Source organism: Malus domestica, chromosome 07 (assembly GCF_042453785.1).
Source record: "Malus domestica chromosome 07, GDT2T_hap1".
Classification (NCBI taxonomy): domain Eukaryota; kingdom Viridiplantae; phylum Streptophyta; class Magnoliopsida; order Rosales; family Rosaceae; genus Malus; species Malus domestica.
In genome coordinates, this window is record NC_091667.1 from 35,719,809 (window position 1) to 35,738,646 (window position 18,838).

The 18,838-nt window shown below is 38.7% G+C and overlaps 3 protein-coding genes across 11 annotated transcripts; all 3 read right to left on the reverse strand.

Annotated features, from left to right (window-relative positions):
• Positions 1-1,862: 1,862 nt before the first annotated feature.
• On the reverse strand, positions 1,863-4,939 carry LOC103439891 (uncharacterized). 4 transcript variants are annotated; one of them, XM_008378533.4, is made up of 3 exons: positions 4,790-4,939; positions 3,066-3,957; positions 1,863-2,485 (listed from the first exon to the last, which is right to left on the reverse strand). In XM_008378533.4, exons 2-3 carry the CDS (start codon positions 3,944-3,946, stop codon positions 2,059-2,061), a joined length of 1,308 nt encoding a protein of 435 aa, XP_008376755.1. In that variant the 5' UTR covers positions 3,947-3,957; positions 4,790-4,939; the 3' UTR covers positions 1,863-2,058. The 4 variants fall into 4 exon arrangements, with proteins under 4 accessions (XP_008376755.1, XP_070681109.1, XP_008376756.1 ...); XM_070825008.1 differs by having other exon boundaries at positions 1,863-2,482; positions 4,790-4,937; XM_008378534.4 differs by having other exon boundaries at positions 1,863-2,482; positions 4,754-4,934.
• Positions 4,940-6,278: 1,339 nt separating this feature from the next.
• On the reverse strand, positions 6,279-15,378 carry LOC103439890 (uncharacterized). 6 transcript variants are annotated; one of them, XM_008378530.4, is made up of 7 exons: positions 15,218-15,378; positions 14,771-14,986; positions 14,093-14,352; positions 13,830-13,960; positions 7,199-7,334; positions 6,655-6,986; positions 6,279-6,562 (listed from the first exon to the last, which is right to left on the reverse strand). In XM_008378530.4, exons 3-6 carry the CDS (start codon positions 14,176-14,178, stop codon positions 6,740-6,742), a joined length of 600 nt encoding a protein of 199 aa, XP_008376752.1. In that variant the 5' UTR covers positions 14,179-14,352; positions 14,771-14,986; positions 15,218-15,378; the 3' UTR covers positions 6,279-6,562; positions 6,655-6,739. The 6 variants fall into 6 exon arrangements, with proteins under 6 accessions (XP_008376752.1, XP_070681129.1, XP_028962064.1 ...); XM_070825028.1 differs by having other exon boundaries at positions 6,655-6,996; XM_029106231.2 differs by having other exon boundaries at positions 13,830-14,352.
• A 746-nt stretch (positions 15,379-16,124) lies between these two features.
• Positions 16,125-18,053, reverse strand: LOC103439889 (uncharacterized). The gene is made up of 6 exons (XM_008378528.4): positions 17,767-18,053; positions 17,433-17,606; positions 17,206-17,340; positions 16,989-17,108; positions 16,566-16,670; positions 16,125-16,481 (listed from the first exon to the last, which is right to left on the reverse strand). The coding sequence occupies exons 2-6, from the start codon at positions 17,583-17,585 to the stop codon at positions 16,317-16,319; spliced, it is 678 nt and encodes a 225-aa protein (XP_008376750.1). The 5' UTR covers positions 17,586-17,606; positions 17,767-18,053; the 3' UTR covers positions 16,125-16,316.
• Positions 18,054-18,838: the final 785 nt, after the last annotated feature.

An 18,838-nucleotide genomic window follows, 5' to 3' on the forward strand; every position in this document is an offset into this window, starting at 1 on the left:
AGAGTAATAACGTTAGTGGATTACACAATTAATTGTTAGAAGAAAAATATGAGTGCGGTTCAAATTCGCAAAGCATAATTATTTTTTTCATCAATGCAGTAATGAGCTTAGGTCCAATTGTGACTTGAATCCACTTGTCAACGAATCATAATTAAATTAATATTTTTTTCGCCCACATATGATTAATTGTTGTTGTAAAGAACAATTCGTGGGGTTCGTTGTCACTTTCTTTTGACAATTTTGTTCGTCTTTTTGATGGGCTCGTTTAATCCGTCGATCTCGGTAATCAAACGTGTAATTAAACCCTAAAAATAAAAAACGTCGAGGAGCAAAAGTAATTAGCCGAATTGTCAACACACATATTCTAGAAGTTTGACTTTACTTGGTTCAGCTATTAAATGTACCCTTTTTTCAAAGGTAAATTTTGCTAACGGTCTGGGCAGGTGGTGGCAGTTCGAAGAAAACTTTGTGAGGACCTTTGAGGATCACACAATGGTATAGGAAAGATCACAATGAATGTCGATTGTGCAAATGCCAGACAACAGAAGCTTTGAACTAAGAAGAAAATATAATTTCAGACGAATATGAATACATGGAAGACCATCATGACTTTGCTACTCTTGAACCTTGGTTCAAACAAAGAAGAAAAACTTTCTCCCCATTTTTCATGTGACCGACTCCACATTCTTCTTTTTCTTTTTTGTAATTGTTGTCCAATCAAATTATGCCACCTAACATTTTAATTAATAAAGGGATAATATATAACTTCTTTTTACACCATATGTTTGACATCGTTATTTCTTTCAAAATTCACTATAAATTCATAAGACATCTTAAAAATATTTTGTAAAGTATTATGAACACATAAACACTTAAAATTTCACCTTATAACATCAAATTCACTAAAATACTAAAGCAAAAATTTGTATGTTATATGTTAAATAACCTAATTAAAATAATATACCCATATTATCAAATACAAGTATGTTTTTATTTTTATTTTTAATAAGCACTTATTTATTTGATATATAATAAATTTACTTAAACCCTCTAAGGCTCCATCTAGGCGCAAATGGGTAGGTTCCAGGCCATCGCCTGATTAGAGCCTAACATATATTGATTAGCACCACCTGATGTTAGAATCCTAAATCAGGCACTGTCGGTCTAGTCGGAGCCTTCCGTAGAGCAAAGGAACAGTGTTTGGCTTGTCTGTTTGTTTTGAATGGGTGTCATTTTTGGATAACAAGTGGTTGGATTGGATGGAAAATCATGGCAGGTTAAAAAGTAGTTGATGCAACGTTGGATGGTCAGTTTGAGCGTCGGATAGCGATAAGGTCGGCTGTCGGTCATCGTTCCTGTCCAACAAAATAATATCCCACATTTATCATGTGGAAAGGAAGATTTGGTGGTTAGTGGTTACGTGTGCGTAGTATATTGCATGCTTAAGTTCTGGATAATTACATGTTATGTACAAAAAATACATGTTCTTATACTTACAAACGGAACCTTGAATGCAAGGGAGAATGTTTTTATCGAACAATGAACTAAGCTACAAATCCCTTATTGTATTTACAAGATTATCAAATCTAAAAACAAATTGAATCGTACTTAAGACGTTCCGTATACAAACCTCTTCAAACATGACTAATTGCCATCCAATAAAGGGAAACCATGGGCCATTTTCTTCTCCAATATGAGTTTTGCTCACGTCCCGAACGAATTCAAGAACATATTTAATGAAATTCTGACCGTCAGTAGGAATGGTTGACCCATATCAATTGAATTTTAGAAAAATACTCATACAAATTACTATTTGTTTCTACCATACCATCTAGTATTGTCATTGTTACGAATAAAGTTGCATTGTAATGCGGATTAATTTAATATAGATTAATATAGATCAATCTACAATAGTATCATCATATTCCTTTTCTATACTTAATAGCATGGCGATACATTTATACAAAACTTCTCCTCCGCGCGCATGCAATGGAGACGTAGACAGTCAAGTGAAATCCAATCCACGAAATAAGAGGCAAGCAAAGCACGAAGAATAGTTTAAACGGTTGGAAACAACCACCCCATTGTCCATCCGAGGAGCAAACCCGCCCCGGCAAGACCCAATCCCACCGCGAATGCAACAACGCCCGTGTTAATTTCGTAGCTTCGTCTGCTGCCCCGTTTTCCGGCCCTGCGCTGGCCCTTCTTCATGTGCCTGCCTCTGTAAGGGGACCATGGTGGGTCTTTGTTGTCGAGCTGCAGGCAGAAGTTCTCGAGCTGCAGCAATTGCAACCACTGCTTGTAAGCAAGGAGTTGTGAGGCCTGCTTGAAAAACAGAGTGATTATGTGCTCCTTCTCTGTATAGGCTTGCTTTGCGGCTTTCTCTGCGTTCCTCGCTCGCGTTTGAGAGTGACACAAAGCTTCCAATAGCTCGGCTTTTGTTCGTTCGTCTTCTACATCGTTTTGGGTTTCAACCTCATCCCTGCTGAAACAGATTTACCAATTGAGATCACTGAATTTCCAAATGTTACTAAATGAATGAAAAGCATCATGAATGAAAAATATCAAGGCTCGCGGAGATAAATAAGGAAGGGAAGTGATTTTCGCACTCCCCTTTTCTCCCCGTGCCCTCCTCCTTTTTCTCTAGCCTTTAGATCGAATAAATCAAAGAATCAAGTAACATAAACAACGGGATGACAGCAGAAGGAGATAACGGGAGTGTGAAAACCACCACCCAGAAAGAAACATGGCATATTACTCTACTTATGGGGGAAACAGGCAGACATTTGTAATGAACCGATAATCGAGCATAATTTCGCTAAGTTAACACCTTCGTCCCTTTTCCTTCTCCTCAATCTAGAGCTTCAGTTGATGAAATCTCCACACACACAGGAAAAATATGATAACATGAAGGAAGCTAATAGACCATTTGCACGTTGATCCTCGACCTGCATGAAACTTAAGACATAAAGTTCTTTCGTTGTTTTTGAAATTTATTTTTGCTGCATGAATACCAGATGATAGTGGCCAGCTGCCAAAATAACTATAAGGTAAAAGATACAAACCTTCTAGGACTGCCTGACTCATGTGTTGAGTAAGTTGAAGTAAAGCTCGCCCATGTATAAGTGTCCATATTGGAGAAACCCATTTCAGCCATCTGATCCATAGCTGAATTAGGATCGAAAGCTGAGGGGCCCTTCCTACGATGCTTAATCTGTGGCCGCGGGAGATCACAATTCTCGATATGTTCAAGTGACTTCTGAGCAACCAAGGAAGACAACTCATCTTGACCTGCAGAGCGCCACCATGGTTCATTTTTCTGGGTTCCCACCCACTGGGATTCCAAACTGGAAGACATTTTCTTGGGTTCCCCAGAGCTCAAGCAGTTCGAAGAATCCAATTTCATGAGATGATCATCTGAGTACCTAAACTCGCCCGGGTCCTTTTTCTTAGGAACTTGTGGATCATTCCCAATTCCAGCCTTGCGCTCATGCATTCCCTTATTCTGGTCACTTCTTGTATGAGTGACACAAACCTCGAGCGGCTGCTCCACAAAAGAATTAGCACTATTCTTTATGTCATTTTGAGTACTCAAAACCCCGTTGCACTGATAATAGTCGCTTATAATGGGAGTTCTATGAACAAATCCGGAATTCAAAACTTCAAGTTCAGCTTCCAGAACTTTTAGCTGTTCGTAAGTAAACTCCTCCTGAGGCCCACAGTTGGGTTCCAGGTTCAACCACCACTTGGTGTTGGGTGCTAGTTCAGGACTTGGGTTACAAGGCATGCAATCTGGTTTGATGTTCTCAGGTGCAATATCAGATTCTGCTTTCGAGGAAGATGACGACGGGTAGGAAGAAAATCTTGGAGCGCTCCTCGCGTCTTCTTGGACAAAACAACAGTTTGCTCTACAATGGCATGCAGTCTGTGCTCCTGCTTCTGCCATACCTTGTCTATCTGTAATCAATTTTACAACGAAAAAGTACACTCGGTGAGGCAGGAATTTGAGCTTTTAATTTGTCTAACGCAGAAAGGCAGGAACATATAAAGCAGAAACAAAGACGCAAATTCAGACGATCTTACATAGAGGTGCAACAAAATTAGCAATACAACCTCATAGAGACACGGAGGACACAAATGATTGATGCTTTTGACATAATTTCAAGACTCAAACTAGTAGTACAACTACAAGTAAAACCAAAACAAACATCAAGTCAATTATATTCCGTGTTTTAACTTTTAACTGGAAATCTAAGCACTCGTGGTCGTGGGCATGGCAACATTGGCTAGAGCCTAGAGGCTATGCACCTTAATTCGAGTCCCCCTACCGCAATTTAGATTAGTTTAAAGTAGAATATCGCTCGTAAAAATTAGGAATCTAAAATCAAACCAGATGCTTTTCGTTACAGTAAACAATATCAGGAGCTTTTCGTTAAAGTTCCATTATATAATTGCATAATCTACGATAATTTAGTACACACACTGAAGACCTAATCAAAATTGACATATACCAAGCTAGTTCATGCTAATATATTCTGTAAGTGGAAATTGGTCTCGGATTCATACAGAAACGCCAATTTTTTTATAAAAAGATAGAAAATTTACACAAACAGAGCAAAACCCAACTCAAATCACTCCACAAAATTGAAAAAAAATCAAACAGCAACTAGAAAATCCCAGTAAAAAAACCACAGATTGAGCAATAAAGCATTGAACTTTCATCTGAAAACTTTGAAAACAAAGAGAAAAATACCTTAAAAAGGAGATGGGAATACAGGGTTTGACATACGTTTTCTGAGATCCGGAAAAGAAGATGCAGACGACAGAGAGACCTCCTCCACCTCCTTTCTTGCGTCCTACATCACCGTCGCTTGCTTGCTAGCTATAATATTGCAAGTCGGTAATATCCGTTTACAACTTGTGTACAAATAAATACCAGACTTTGAGACTTTGCGATTTCTTTTTGTGCTGAATGGAGTAGTACGTTGTACTGAAGAGGGTTGTACCGCGATGTGGAAAATGTACCAGGTCCTAATTTTGGTGGGAAATTACACGTTCGTTGCCTCGTTGGTGGGAAATTGACTTAGTTATCGTTATCCTTACATTTTGTGTCAATTACACAATCTCAAGTAATTAAAAATTAATATTTAATATTATATAATTAGCACGAGATGTTATGTAGTGATGCTTATACCGTCACCAACACATTCTGTGTCACTCATAATTGCTACGTAAAACCATCACTGGTGATTCAATGATTGATGACGAATTTTAGATCCGTAGTTCACACGCCACGTGTTGGTTCGATTTCTGATGCTGGTGAATAGCACGATGGTGGCCAGAGAAGATTGAAATGCTTTTGTGACTCTTCTTGGTCTTCGAAATTATAGACTGTCGTGACAAAGCCACAAGTTTGTTTTTTATTTAAAGAAAAGAATAATTGCTATGTAAAAGGAAACTAACATTTAATAGTGTATAATTGACACGAAATGATATGTAACTGTTACCAATAACATGTACGTTTCTCTGCATCCATTTCTTGAAAGTTTGGGATGTATTTTAGCAAATTGGTAATTTACACATGGGGCCAAGGTGATGTCACCAATTTTCCTTTTGCGGAAAGGGAGCGGATCTCTTTCACCTAATCCTACTCATCAAACAATTCGGGCCTTTGAAATTTGATCCAACGGTTACAAACAGGGGCTACTCTAAAAGTTATAATAACTTTAGCCGTTGGATCAAATTTCAAGGACCCAGATTGTTTGACGAGGAGGATTAGGTGAAAGGGATCCGGAGATGATCATTTTCCTCGCAGAAATAGACATGAAGAAAAGAACCCACCATCTACCGGACATGTCATTAGTAATGCGGGTTACATAAGTTGATTGAGAGTAGTGTGCTCGCCCATTGCATTTAGATTGATTCTCACTTCCCGTAGATTGGAGTATGGTTGGGTCAACTAATTAAGCATAATATAGTCACTCCTTGCAGTCAAATTCAAATAGCCCTTCTCATAAATTTGAGTATGATTAGTTGTTCTCTCAAAAGTGGGACTCTTCATGAATTGTGCCACCTCTTATTTTATACACAATATTTTATAATGTTGGTACGAAAATTGACGTTAAATTGTACTTTTAACTGAGTTTATAGAGAGTCTTACTCTCACTTCCTTTCGTAACTCACTCACTATCAACACCCAAATTATTGTTGTCTGACTTCACGAACGATGCCCGCCGGAACTATCGGTGCCAACAAAATTAAAGTTTAGATTATGAAGATTACTGAACGAATTAAGCTTAATCACAAGACGTAATTAAGTTGAATCCGCTGCTTAAATTTCAATCGAAGTGCAGACAATCTATTCTGCAGAGGGAAAACGTTGTTTTTCCTCCCTAGTTTGTTCAAATAGAATACAATTTTTTTCAAGGTGATCGTTACCTCCTCGCTCTCGGGACCGAACTCTTTCTCATGGATGCTCAAAACCCTCTTCAGGGGACCGAGTAACGATTCGTCGTCCTTCGTTAATCTGGTTTGAATGACACCAAACAGTCGAGAGCCTCCACTGTCAAATACATCATTCATAACTCATCAGACGAAGAACAAATGTGAAATGACACTCTAATTTATTTGAGCTTAAAGAAAACGACAACATACCAACGGGAAGGGAGTCCCTTTCCAAATGGTTTTTCACGAATGCGCAAAGCCTCCAGGGCAAGCTGTTCAGCTTCTTCATCCCGTTTCAAATGGTAGAGTGTAACTGCGAGGTGCAGCATTGGAAACGAGATGGATTGTTCATCAGGCCCACTGTCTTTGCCAAGATCTGCAAACTTGCCCTCAGCAAGCGCTCAGCCTCCACATAATTCTTTGAGCGTGAATGCGAAGTTGCAAGATTAATAAGGTGTGTCGCTGAGCTCGGGTCCTCTTTACCTTTATATCTTTCTGTGATCATCAGACATTCCTCCAGCAGCTCTCGGCCTTCCTTTCCTCTGCAAGCACCTGTCAAATTCATATGCTAAAAGAGAGAGAAACTGTAGGTTTTCCGATTAGAAAAAATTAAGACGCCTGCCGAGTGTACCCGTCAACATCTAGTCAGAGTAATAACTAAACAACCGCCACTATCATACAACGGCAGCACAATCTGCTTTCCAGAAACTTATGAAATTAGCTTTGAATAATCGCAATGGTCAATTAACTCTACCTTCCAACAGCATGAAGTAACCCTGCCAAATCTATCCTCATCTTATCCATTATGCTGTCATCTAAGGCCATATAATTGGAAGACATGATCACTTCGAGAGCTTTTCTATATAAAGAGATGGCTTCATTTGCATTTCCTGTAACGAATTAGAGCCTTGAAACTGAGAAGCTATTGAGAGAGAGAGAGAGAGAGAGATCAACACACACGCACACACAGACAGACAGATTGCACACTTCACACGGGCCAGGGAGCACATAGCCATTCCAACTCGTCCATCATTTTCTCCATAATTTTTTGAATATGTTCAAAACTCTGAAAAACGACAAGAGAGAATGAAAGTGATCAAACTAAACCGGCTAACAACCAGTCAGTGCACAAGGAGCAAAGAAATCCATTCTATAAAGAAGGGGAAAGCAATTAAACCTTAGAAAAGGAGTTTCTGCCTCGGTAGACTTTCATTCTTTAAGAGCAACTCCACCTTTAAAAAATGAGCTGCCCTAAAATCCATTTAATCTACCCAAATGAATAGTAATTGACTGCAATGAATAATAATTGGCCAAGTGCATCTCCACCCTTAAAACTAAATAACCCAGTCCATTTTATTAAAATATTAATTTTTTTATTATAAAATAATAATAAAATAATTATTTTATTTGTTATAAATAGGCAAAAATTAGAAAGATAACATTTACTAGGGACAGGCGAGAAGTGGGTGCAAAATATCACACTATTTAATTTCGTAACTATAACACAAAAATATTGCAGGAAAAAGAGGAAATGAGGGATACTTGTTGTAAAATTGTGAGAATGAACGCTCACAGTAGTGTAATTGTTGTTATGTGATGTTTTCAAAAGAGCAATAGTAGTGTAATTGTTGTTGTGTGAAGTTTTAAAAAAGAGCAATCATTTCACTTTTGGTTTGTTACAGATGTGACTCTATATAAAGAGCACTCCATGTGTGATTACAATACACAACAAAGAAAAGAAGTGAAAGCAATAATATCAGTATCACTCCCTTCCTCTTTTTCCTGCAATCTTTTTGTATTATTGTTACGAAACTAAATAATGTGATATTTTGTACCTGCTTCTATCATGTCCCCAGCAAAGGTTATCTCTCTAACTTTTACCTATTTATAACACGTTATCAGCACGATTATCTAACATTAACCAATTCTCATCTCCTTTCGCTGAAAAATGCTTCCTTCAAGGATTTTACTATTCTTCTTCCTTCTTTGCCTCACTGGCTTGATGTACCCTCGCCAAGATTTGCTAGCACCATGCATGCTCCTAGTTCTCAATATAACAATTACTTATATTTTTATTTCTTGTTTGGTGTAACTCTTGACTACTAACCCAGTGTTTATGTTAATTTTACTGCGATCAACGATGGTGCAGTACAATCGCCCATCTTGAACTGCAAATTTAATTTTACTGCAATTTTAGGTGGTGCGATATAATCGTCCACCCTGCATTGCAAATTTAAATTTTCCTACTGCTTGATTGGTGCGGTATAATCGCTCATCCTATGCTATATTGTTTCAATGAGAATGGTGCAGTACAATTGCTCTTCTCATTAATCATGTAAATCTCGAGAATGAAGTTTGAGTGCTTATCATTTTGACCTGAAGATCAAAATGAAAAATTTGTAAGAACTAGAAGTTCTAACACTACATTTCTCCTTAATACATATTATTGCAAGTTCTTACAAATCTCATTTTTCTTTCAGAAAAGAAAATTGCGAACTTGGCAAAACTTTATTTTGTTGCCCTGGATATTACTCGGAATAACTACCTTACCTGGGTAGTGGATACCAAGATCTATCTAGAGGCAGGAAATCTTGGAGAAACTATCAAGGAGGAAAACAATGCATTCTCTCAAGATCGGGCAAATACCATGATCTTTATCCGTCGCCACCTTGATGAAGGATTGAAGAACACGTACCTAACGGTTGAAGATCCATTAGCCTTCTGAAAGGCATTGAGAAATAGATACAATCACCAGAAAACGGTGATTCTTCCAATGACTCGTTATAAATGGACACACCTAAGGATCCAAGATTTCAAGTCAGTTGCTGAGTACAACTCTGCAATATTCATTATTAGCTCATAGATGAAGCTTTATAGGGAGACCATCACTAAGGAAGATATGTTGGAAAAGACTTTCAGCACCCTTCATGCCTCCAACGTGCTCCTGCAGCAGCACTATAGAAATCAATGCTTTACTGAGTACAACCAGCTAATATCGATGCTCTTTGTGGCTGAACAAAACAATGAGCTCCTGATGAAAAATCATCAGTCCCGACCTACTGGATTGGCGTCATTCCCAGAAATGAATGTTGCTTCCCTTGAAGTGAATACCACATCCTCTCGTGGCAATAATTACAAACGAGAATGTGGCCACATGCAAGGCCGATGGAATGGAAAAGGCAAGAATCATGTTGTCCAGTTTTACAACTAGGGTCCAAGGCATAATTTAGGCCTGAGCTTCAAAAATGTAAATCGCCACAAAGGTAAAGCTCATATGAATAACACTCCTAGAAATCCTAAAGGAGTTTTGCCATAGGTGTGGTGGCAATGGGCATTGGGCACGTACATGTCATACCCCAAAACATCTAGTAGACCTGTATCAAGCCTCCCTCAAGGAGAATGGTGTCAAAACCAATTTCCTTGACCAGCCTAAACCAATGGATATACCTGATCCAGTGTGCAATTTATTAGGGCAACTGAACACAACCTACCTGGATGTCTCAGACTTCATTGTGGAAAGAGGGAATGAAATGTATCGGTTTTATTGAATCATTTATGTTTGATGTACTCTTATTATCTGAAGAATAAGAGATGATATCTAGCCCTGCTTTGTTGATGAATGCAAACAGAGACAAGATTAGCCTAAGTGGAAAGATGCAATCCAAACAGAATTAAATTCCTTAGAAAGATGAAGTGTTTTTAGACCGGTAATCCAAATCCCGATTGGTGTGAACCCTGTGGATTACAAATGGATATTCACAAGAAAGCGCAATGAAAAAAATGAAATTGCAAGATATAAAGCATGACTTGTTGCACAAGGTTTTTCACAAAGACCTGGAATTGATTATGAAGAGACATACTCTCCTGTAATGGATGCAATTACGTTCTGTTACTTAATAAGATTGGTGGTTTCAGAAAAACTTGACATGCAACTTATGGATGTCATCACCGCGTATCTATATGGAGAATTATATACTGACATATATATGAAGGTCCCAGAAGGACTTAAGTTGCCTGAAACGACTAATAAATCATAAGGTATGCTCTCAATCAAATTAAGGCGATCGTTATATAGGCTGAAACAATCTGGATGAATGTGGTAGAATCGTCTCAGTGAGTATTTGATCAAAGAGGATATACCAACAATGTCATTTGCCCTTATGTGTTCATTAAGAAATCAAATTCTGGATTTGCTGTAGTGGTAGTATATGTCGACGACAAGAATTTAGTTGGAATCCTTGAAAAGCTGAATATTGAAAAGCAATTTTGAAATGAAATACCTTGTTGTGTGAAGTTTTCAAAAAGAGCAATCATTTTACTTTTGATTTGTCACGGATGTGACTCTATATAAAGAGCATTCCGTGTGTGATTACAATACACATCAAAGAAAAAAAATGAAAGCAATAATATGAGTACATCAAATAGAAATGATTCAATCGAATCACTACACTTCATTCATTCTTTCCACAATGAAGTTTGAGATATCGAGGTGGGTTATGTACAATTGCCCTGATAAATCGCACACTGGATCAAGTACATCCATTGGTTTAGCCTAGTCAAGGAAATTGGTTTTAACACCCTTCTCCTTGAGGGAGGCTTGATACAAGTCCACCAGATGTTTTGGGGTACGACAAATATGCGTCTAATGCTCATTGTCACCATACCTATGGCAGACTCCTTCAGAATTTCTAGGAGTGTTATTCATATGAGTTTTAACTTTGTAACGATTTACATTTTTGAAATTCGAACCTGAATTATGACTTAGACTTTGGTACTAAAACTGGACACCATGATTATTACCTTTCTCGTTCCACCAGCTTCGTCTATGGCCACGTCGTCGTTTGTAATTATTGCCACGAAAGGATGTGATATTCACTTCAAGGGAAGCATCATTCACTTTTAGGAATAACATCGATCCAGTAGGTCGAGATTGATGATTTTTCATCAGAAGCTCATTGTTTTGTTCAGTCACGAAGAGCATCGATATCAGCTGGTTTACTCAAAAGTCTCGCTCCCTATATTGCTGTTGCAGGAGCACGTTGGAGGCATGAAAGGTGCTGAAAGTCTTTTCCAGCATATATTTCTCAGTAATGGTCTCCATGCAAAGCTTCATCTGGGAGCTAATTTTGAACATTGCAAAGTTGTACTCAGCAACCGACTTGAAATCCTGATATTTAGGTGTGTCCACTCATAACGAGCCCTTGGAAGAATCACTATTTTCTGGTGATTGTATCTATTTCTCAATGCCTTCCAGAGGGCAAATAGATCTTCAACCGTTAGGTAATCGCTTTTCAATCCTTCATCAAGGTGGGGACAAATAAAGATTATGGTCTTTGCCCGATCTTGAGAAGATGTACTATATTCCTCCTTGATAGTTTCTTCAAGATTCCCTGCCTCCAGATGAATCTTGGTATCCACTACCCAGGTAAGGTAGTTTTTCCCAGCAATATCCAAGGCAACAAAATAAAACTTTACCAAGTTCGCCATTTTCTTTTCTGAAAGAAAAATGATATGAGAAAGAACTTGCAATAATGTATTATGGAGGAATGTAGTGTTAAAACTTCTAGTTCTTACAAATTTTTCATTTTGATCTTCAGTGCAAAATAATAAGCACTCGAAACTTCAGGCTCGAGATTTACATGATTAATAAGGAAGCAATTGTACCGCACCGCTCTCATTGAAACAATATAACATCAGGTGGGCGATTATACCGCACCACTGAAGCAGTAGGAAAATTTAAATATGCAGTGCAAGGTGGACGATTATACTGCACCACCTCAAATTGCAGTAAAATTAAATCTGCAGTTCAAGATGGGCGATTGTACCGCACCATATTTGATCACAGTAAAATTAACATAAATAAACACTGGGTTAGTAGTCATGAGCTACACCAAACAAGAAATAAAAAATATAAGTAATTGTTATATTGAGAACTAGGAGCAATCATAGTGCTAGCAGATCTTGGCAAGGGTACATCAAGCAGGTGCGGCAAAGGAGGAAGAAGAACAATAAAATCCTTAGAGGAAGCATTTTTCGGTGAAGGGAGATGAGAACTGGTTAAGGTTAGAGAGTCGTGCTGATAACATGTTATAAATAGGCAAAAATTATAAATATAACCTTATCTAAGGACAGAGAGAAGGGATGCAAAATATCACACTGTTTAGTTTTGTAATGTTAACACAAAAAAAATTTAGGAAAAAGAGGAATGGATGGATACTGATATTATTGCTTTCACTTCTTTTCTTTGTTGTGTATTGTAGTCACACATGAAATGCTCTTTATATAGAGCCACATTCGTGACAAACCAAAAGTGCAATGATTGCTCTTTTTTAAAACTTCCCACAACAACACATTATCGTTCTTTTGAAAATATTACATAACAACAATTACACTACTATGGGCATTCATTCTCACAATTTTACAACATTATTTTTATTTTAATTTTTGGCATTTTCTTTATTTATAAAAAAAATATCATTAATTTCTGACATTTTATCTTCTTTTGTTAAGTTTTTTTGCCAAAATCTAGACCGTTGATCTGAAAATCAAACGGTCCAGATTGTGCCGTGTCACTAACCGTTGGGTTTGAATTTCAAATTTTTTTGACCATTGGAAATCCAACAGCCAAGGCTTAGCCACGTGGCCCATGTCCTGCGTCCCTTTAGTGTGCCTGCAACGCAGGCCCGGCGCTTGTCACCTTGTCAGGGATGCGCGCCCACACGCCTAACGCAAAAAAAATTTATGTTGTCCACTGACGTCATGCTATGACGTCAGATAGGCCGGTTCCTACCTCAACCCATTTTGGGCCGGCTTACAACCTAACTTGGACTTTGGGCTGGCCTATTTTTAGGGTTGGAGGGGTTTTTTTGGGTGCCAGCCTATTTTTTTAGGCTTTGGGCCCGTCTCTAAAGGAGGGGTGGACTTGCTCAAGATTGCCGAGGCCAAATAAAGGTACGACCAAATCTCTGCTTGATTCTAGAAGAGTTATTGCACAATTGTAGGATTCTACTGCTTTTGAAGTTCTTCTGATGGAGCTGAGAACTTTTGCCATGCCCAAAATTGGCATGGTAAGAAAAACACTATTTTTCCCTGAAGAAAAGATGGCAATAACCACTCAACAAACACACAAAAAAAACCCCAATCTTGCAGGCAGCAATCAGTGAAGCCACAATGGAATCGTGCAAAGTCACATACATCATGACTTCATTTTGTGTTAGATTATGCCCACTAAATAATACTCATGCACAACATTATTGTAATGCATTTTAAGGAGATCGAGTAATTTGACCACCAAGTATCATTCACCAAAGAAGACGTATAACCCAATTCGGAACAGCCAACTGAGTTACGAGTAGTAAAAGCTCCAAATTGACAAGAGAGCTTACCGTATCTGTTCTCCATGTTACTGACAGCCCTCCTGTACGCAGACATTGATTTCTCAAACTTCCCCAGAGTTGAATACATGCTCCCCATGTGCACGAGGACTGAATCCAGAAGCGGTTCACCATCCTTCACACTGTCAACAACTTCATTCAACTGGTCGTCCATTAAAATGCACCAACAAAAAGGAGAGCAATTACAGCTTACAGAGGGCAATGGGAGAGAAAAACTATACATGCTTTCCCTAGAGAAGGAAAAAAGAAATTACTATAGCCAGTAGCCAATAGCCATGTATCCTAGAGCTGTGATGTCAATGGTGGCAGCTTTTTCAATGCCTCTAACGCCGGCATTCATCCTTTCCTTCACAGAATCACAGCCTCATAATTGGCTTGAAGTAGGTCTATACCATCATTTTTGTTCCCCATCATAATCAACCTTTTGACTTCATCAAGTAACTCTTGCAACTCTCTCTCAAAACTTTTCATCCCATCCAATCTATTACTTGATTGCTTAAAAGAAGTTCTGAACCTGCTAATCATTAAAACTGGTTTAGGGTCATTGACTCATCATTTTGAGATGAAACTAAGCGCTCATTCGGTGCCTAGGATTGGATTTGATTGGATAACTCACTAGATTCAATGTATGTCATCGAAGAAATGAATATTTTTTTCTGAGTTGAAGGTAGAAGATGGATTACTCGTGAAGTAATCTTACCACTTTGAGTTCTCACAAAATGGTAGGATATCAACACCTCATAACTTATCCCCTCCAATTCCTACACAATGAAAAACCTTTCATTTCTTACTTCGAAATACATGGTAATTCTTACGAGTTATTCAATCGAATTCATTCCTAAGCATCAAACGAGCCCTTAATATTTTAGAAACTGCAGTTAGCAAAATCAATAGAAAAGAAACCAAATCAAAAGAACTGCAAAGTTTTTCACCCTTGAAAGTGCTTTTCTTGGGCTGCCAGGTTTCTATCCAATGAGCCAACAGAAGCAAAAGTTCTGCTGGAGGTCCAGCAGAGGGCAAAGGCTCTAACAGGTACCATGAAAAGCTTGATGCTGCAATTCTCTTTCGGGAGGCAAACAGAGAAGGCGTTGCTGCCTTTTTACAAATGGGCAGACTGCATCATGTGATGCAAGCACACTTTGCTCATCCTGGATTGTTCAAAGCAAAATCATTAGTGTGTAAGAGCCCACTACTTGTATTGTATGAACAACTCAAACCCCAACAAATTCAAATATGTAAAAACCATTCTTTTCAAATATTTTGGAAATTTTTTTGCCAAAAATCCAACCTTCGGTAAATCAAACCAGCGAATCATAAATCAATACAAATTAAAACTGAAATATATGGAAATTCTGAAGAGCGAGAGAGAGAGAGAGTACCCATTTTTTTGGAGAAGGGAGGAGAGAGAAGAAGGTCAGCTGCCATTAGTGGTGGTGGAGGACGAGTTGCAGAAGAGGGTGAGAGCGGAAAGCTGGCCGAGCTGTCCAAAGCGGTTAAAGATAACGAGAATGGTGGACGCTGAAGTGAGCGAGTTCGGGTTGGTTTGGGTCGGGTGACTCGGCTCGTCAGCCCATATTATTTATTTGTGAAAAAAAAAAAACGAAACCCATATCCCTGACCGGGCCCTTTTCTTTTGGGCCCTCACTCTAAGTAGTCCATTCGTAAAACCTTATTTTTATGGTAACCCCTATCAAAATTGGGAGGGTTTTCTTGTCAAAATGGTCTTTGAGATTGACATAACTCCTCATTTGGTTTCTAACAAAGAAAATAGAGGAAGTGGTTCATGAGTTTGTCACTGTAAATCATTTTGGTCATTCTGTAAACATTTTGTCAATATCCTCTTGAAGTGGAGGGATGAGTTTGACAAAAATACATTTAAAAAGATGATCACGTAGTCGTTTACGTAACAATTTAACAAGGATATTAATTTTCACGTAATGACCTAAATAATTTACGGTGGACTAACTAGGGAATTACTTCTCTCGATTTTCATTGTCACAGACCAAAAAGAGGATTTATGTCAATCTCAGAAAGTGGCTAAAAGGCCAATTGAGAGCTATGTCTAGGCACGATGGTAATAAACGTATAACAAAATTGCAAAACACAATGATTTACATAAAACAGGTTCACCAACCACTAATACAACGTCACATGTTAGACTGCCTTTGTATAGTGACCCAAGACACCACAACGACGGTAAACCTATTCTATATAAAGTCGATTGTCGTATATATCATGTCCATATAATCTGGAGGACGGAGGAACCATCTGTTAATTGAAAAGTGGTTTTGGCATCAAAACTGTATGACATAGAAACAAGCATTTCCACCAGGGTTACTACAAGTCTAATACTACAGATAGAATGTCTTCAATTTTACCAAAAACATCAGAAAATACAACAATTATCCCACAAAAAACATAACGTTGAGCCCCACGAAGTTCTGAGAGGCCGGAATTGAAAGGAACGGTGTGCAGTGTTTATGCAGCTCGGATTTTAACTTTAAGAGTCCATTGAACCTTCCCCGGCGGCAAAGGGATGGACTTAGGAAGGCGCAGTGTCACCTCATACTCTCCCACAGTCAACAAAGGAGATGGGAGATGGACGTTTTCGGGTAGGATTTGCACGGAAAGCTGCCTTGCCACCTAAACCAAAATACACTGTATCAGCTAAAAGGAAAGAGAGAAAATTTGAAGGAAGCTTGAATCCATAAAGAACAAGCCATATACCTCGGTCACTATATCCTCGGTTGTCACGGGGGATTTCAATTCTATAGGGTCCTCTTTTGTTGCACGCGAACGGAACTTTTTAAGATCGATGGGCCTCCGCAATACCTGTAAAAGTTTGTAAAGTTCAGATCACCCCTATATGTAAAGCTAAAGGTTTAAGTTCTTGTATGCATCAGAGATTCAACCAGCTTTCGAAATTATAGTTTCACATCCCACTTTAAGAAAAGAGCTTAACTACATTAAGAAATCGAGATCAACGACAAATTTGAACGAATTCCAGTTCATACTTCTAACAAGCATTGTATACTATATCAAGCATTCTATTAGACTATAAAAAACAACCACATTAGTGAACATGAGCCGGCATATGCGTCCCTCTATGCTTCAATCAACAATTAAAATATATAGAAAGAGGTTACGAACCAGACGAGCATTATCCAGGATTTTCGCAGCCTTTTGATATGCTTTCTGCTTAGCTTCCTCAGACACCGCAGCAACTACTTTAACCTCCTCAACCTCTTCCTCTACTTCAAGCAGGGAGTTCTGAAAAACATCCGCGACAAGCGTTACAAAATCAAACGAAACAATGGCAACAGACGAACATTTATAACACAATCCATCCAAGAACAAAGTAAAGAACCTTGCGATGCTCTTTGATGAGATACGCATACTTGTCAATGTTTGGGACAGCAAGCAATTTCGGCATCAAGTGGTTGCGAAAATACCCCGGCGCAACCTTCACCGTCTCACCGGCTTTACCGAGCTTATCCACGCTCTAAATTCATCAAATTAATCCCACTAATCAAATTTAATCATTCACTAAACAAAATCCACCACTAATTACTGAGTTTATGGAGAAATGCGCACCGTCGTTAGGATAACCTCCAAATGTCGGAATCGAACTCCTTGAGAAGCATATATCAGCGGATTCATCATCCGATCCGAACCGCCGGAGCTGTGGATATTGGTGTCTTTAACGATTTGACGGAGGACATTTCTGCCATTTCGCAAATACGCCATTCCCAAGCTTCTTCTTCCAACCTAATTCAAAGCATTTAATCGGAAACCGTACAGAAGAGAAAATCAATTTTGAAATTATTTTCCTTCGGTTTCTCGGAAACCAAACTGCGATGCGTAATTAATTTCACGGTGATGAAAAGAAAAACAATGATAATTAGTATTTCGAGAGAAGAGTACGTACCGGCTACGGCGTTCGAGTAGCGAGATGCGGCGGCAACGACGGTGGCGAGTGGGAAGGGAGAGAGGGGTTTAGGGTTTTGGTGCGACGGGGTTGAAAGTCACAGTGGAAGAGTGAAAATTGAAAGAAAGGGCCGAAGGGGGAGAGGGATTCAGAATCAGGGGTTTAAAGCCAATTGTCTAAAACACCCCTGAAAATGAAACGAATTTGCACTCTCACAAAGGAAGCATCCAAAGGTCATCTCCAACCGACCCAGCCAAAGTGCCATAGAGCTAAAAATAGCTTGGAATTACACAAAAACCGTCTCCAATTGAGGGCTAAGCCAAAGGGCTTGTGGGCTCCATCGGGCCCAAACCCCCAAATCAGTCCAACGGGCTGGCCATTTCCAACCAGCCAGCCAGCCATTTGCCCAGCTCTCCAACGCCATAATGTCAAGCTTGACATTTTGCCAACCCTCCAGCTCCAGAATATCAAGCTTGACATTTTGCCAGCCGTCAAGCTTTAAACTTAACATTTTGCCGGCCTTCAAGCTTTAAACTTAAAATTTTGCCACCCAGCTAACCAAGCCTCTAGCTCCAGAATGTCAAGCTTGACATTTTGCCAACTCTCAAGCTCCAGAATGTCAAGCTTGACATTTTCCAACCGTCCAACTCAGCCCATTTGAATGTCAACGGCTACTTGGCATCAGAATGATGCTAGCTAGCAATAGCTAGCTAACGTTATGTTGCCGTCAAGTTACCATTCGAATTTGATTTTTTTTTTTTTACGAATTTAAAATTTTCACATTCAATTACATCTCGACATGTGGCACTCGAAATTCTATCTGAAAAATTATTAAGATTACATAAAGATAAGAAATATGGAGAGTTACTCACTTTAGCGACACGTATCACTCGAAATCCAATCCAAAAAATTATTGAGATTATATAAAGATAAGAAATCTGGAGGCTTATTCATTTGGCAACAAGTGACACTCAAAATATGTCTGAAAATATTATTTTAATATGGTAGTTTAATTTAATTAACCATATTAATATAACTAAAGGGGTGTGATATCCGCACACCCCTTTTTACT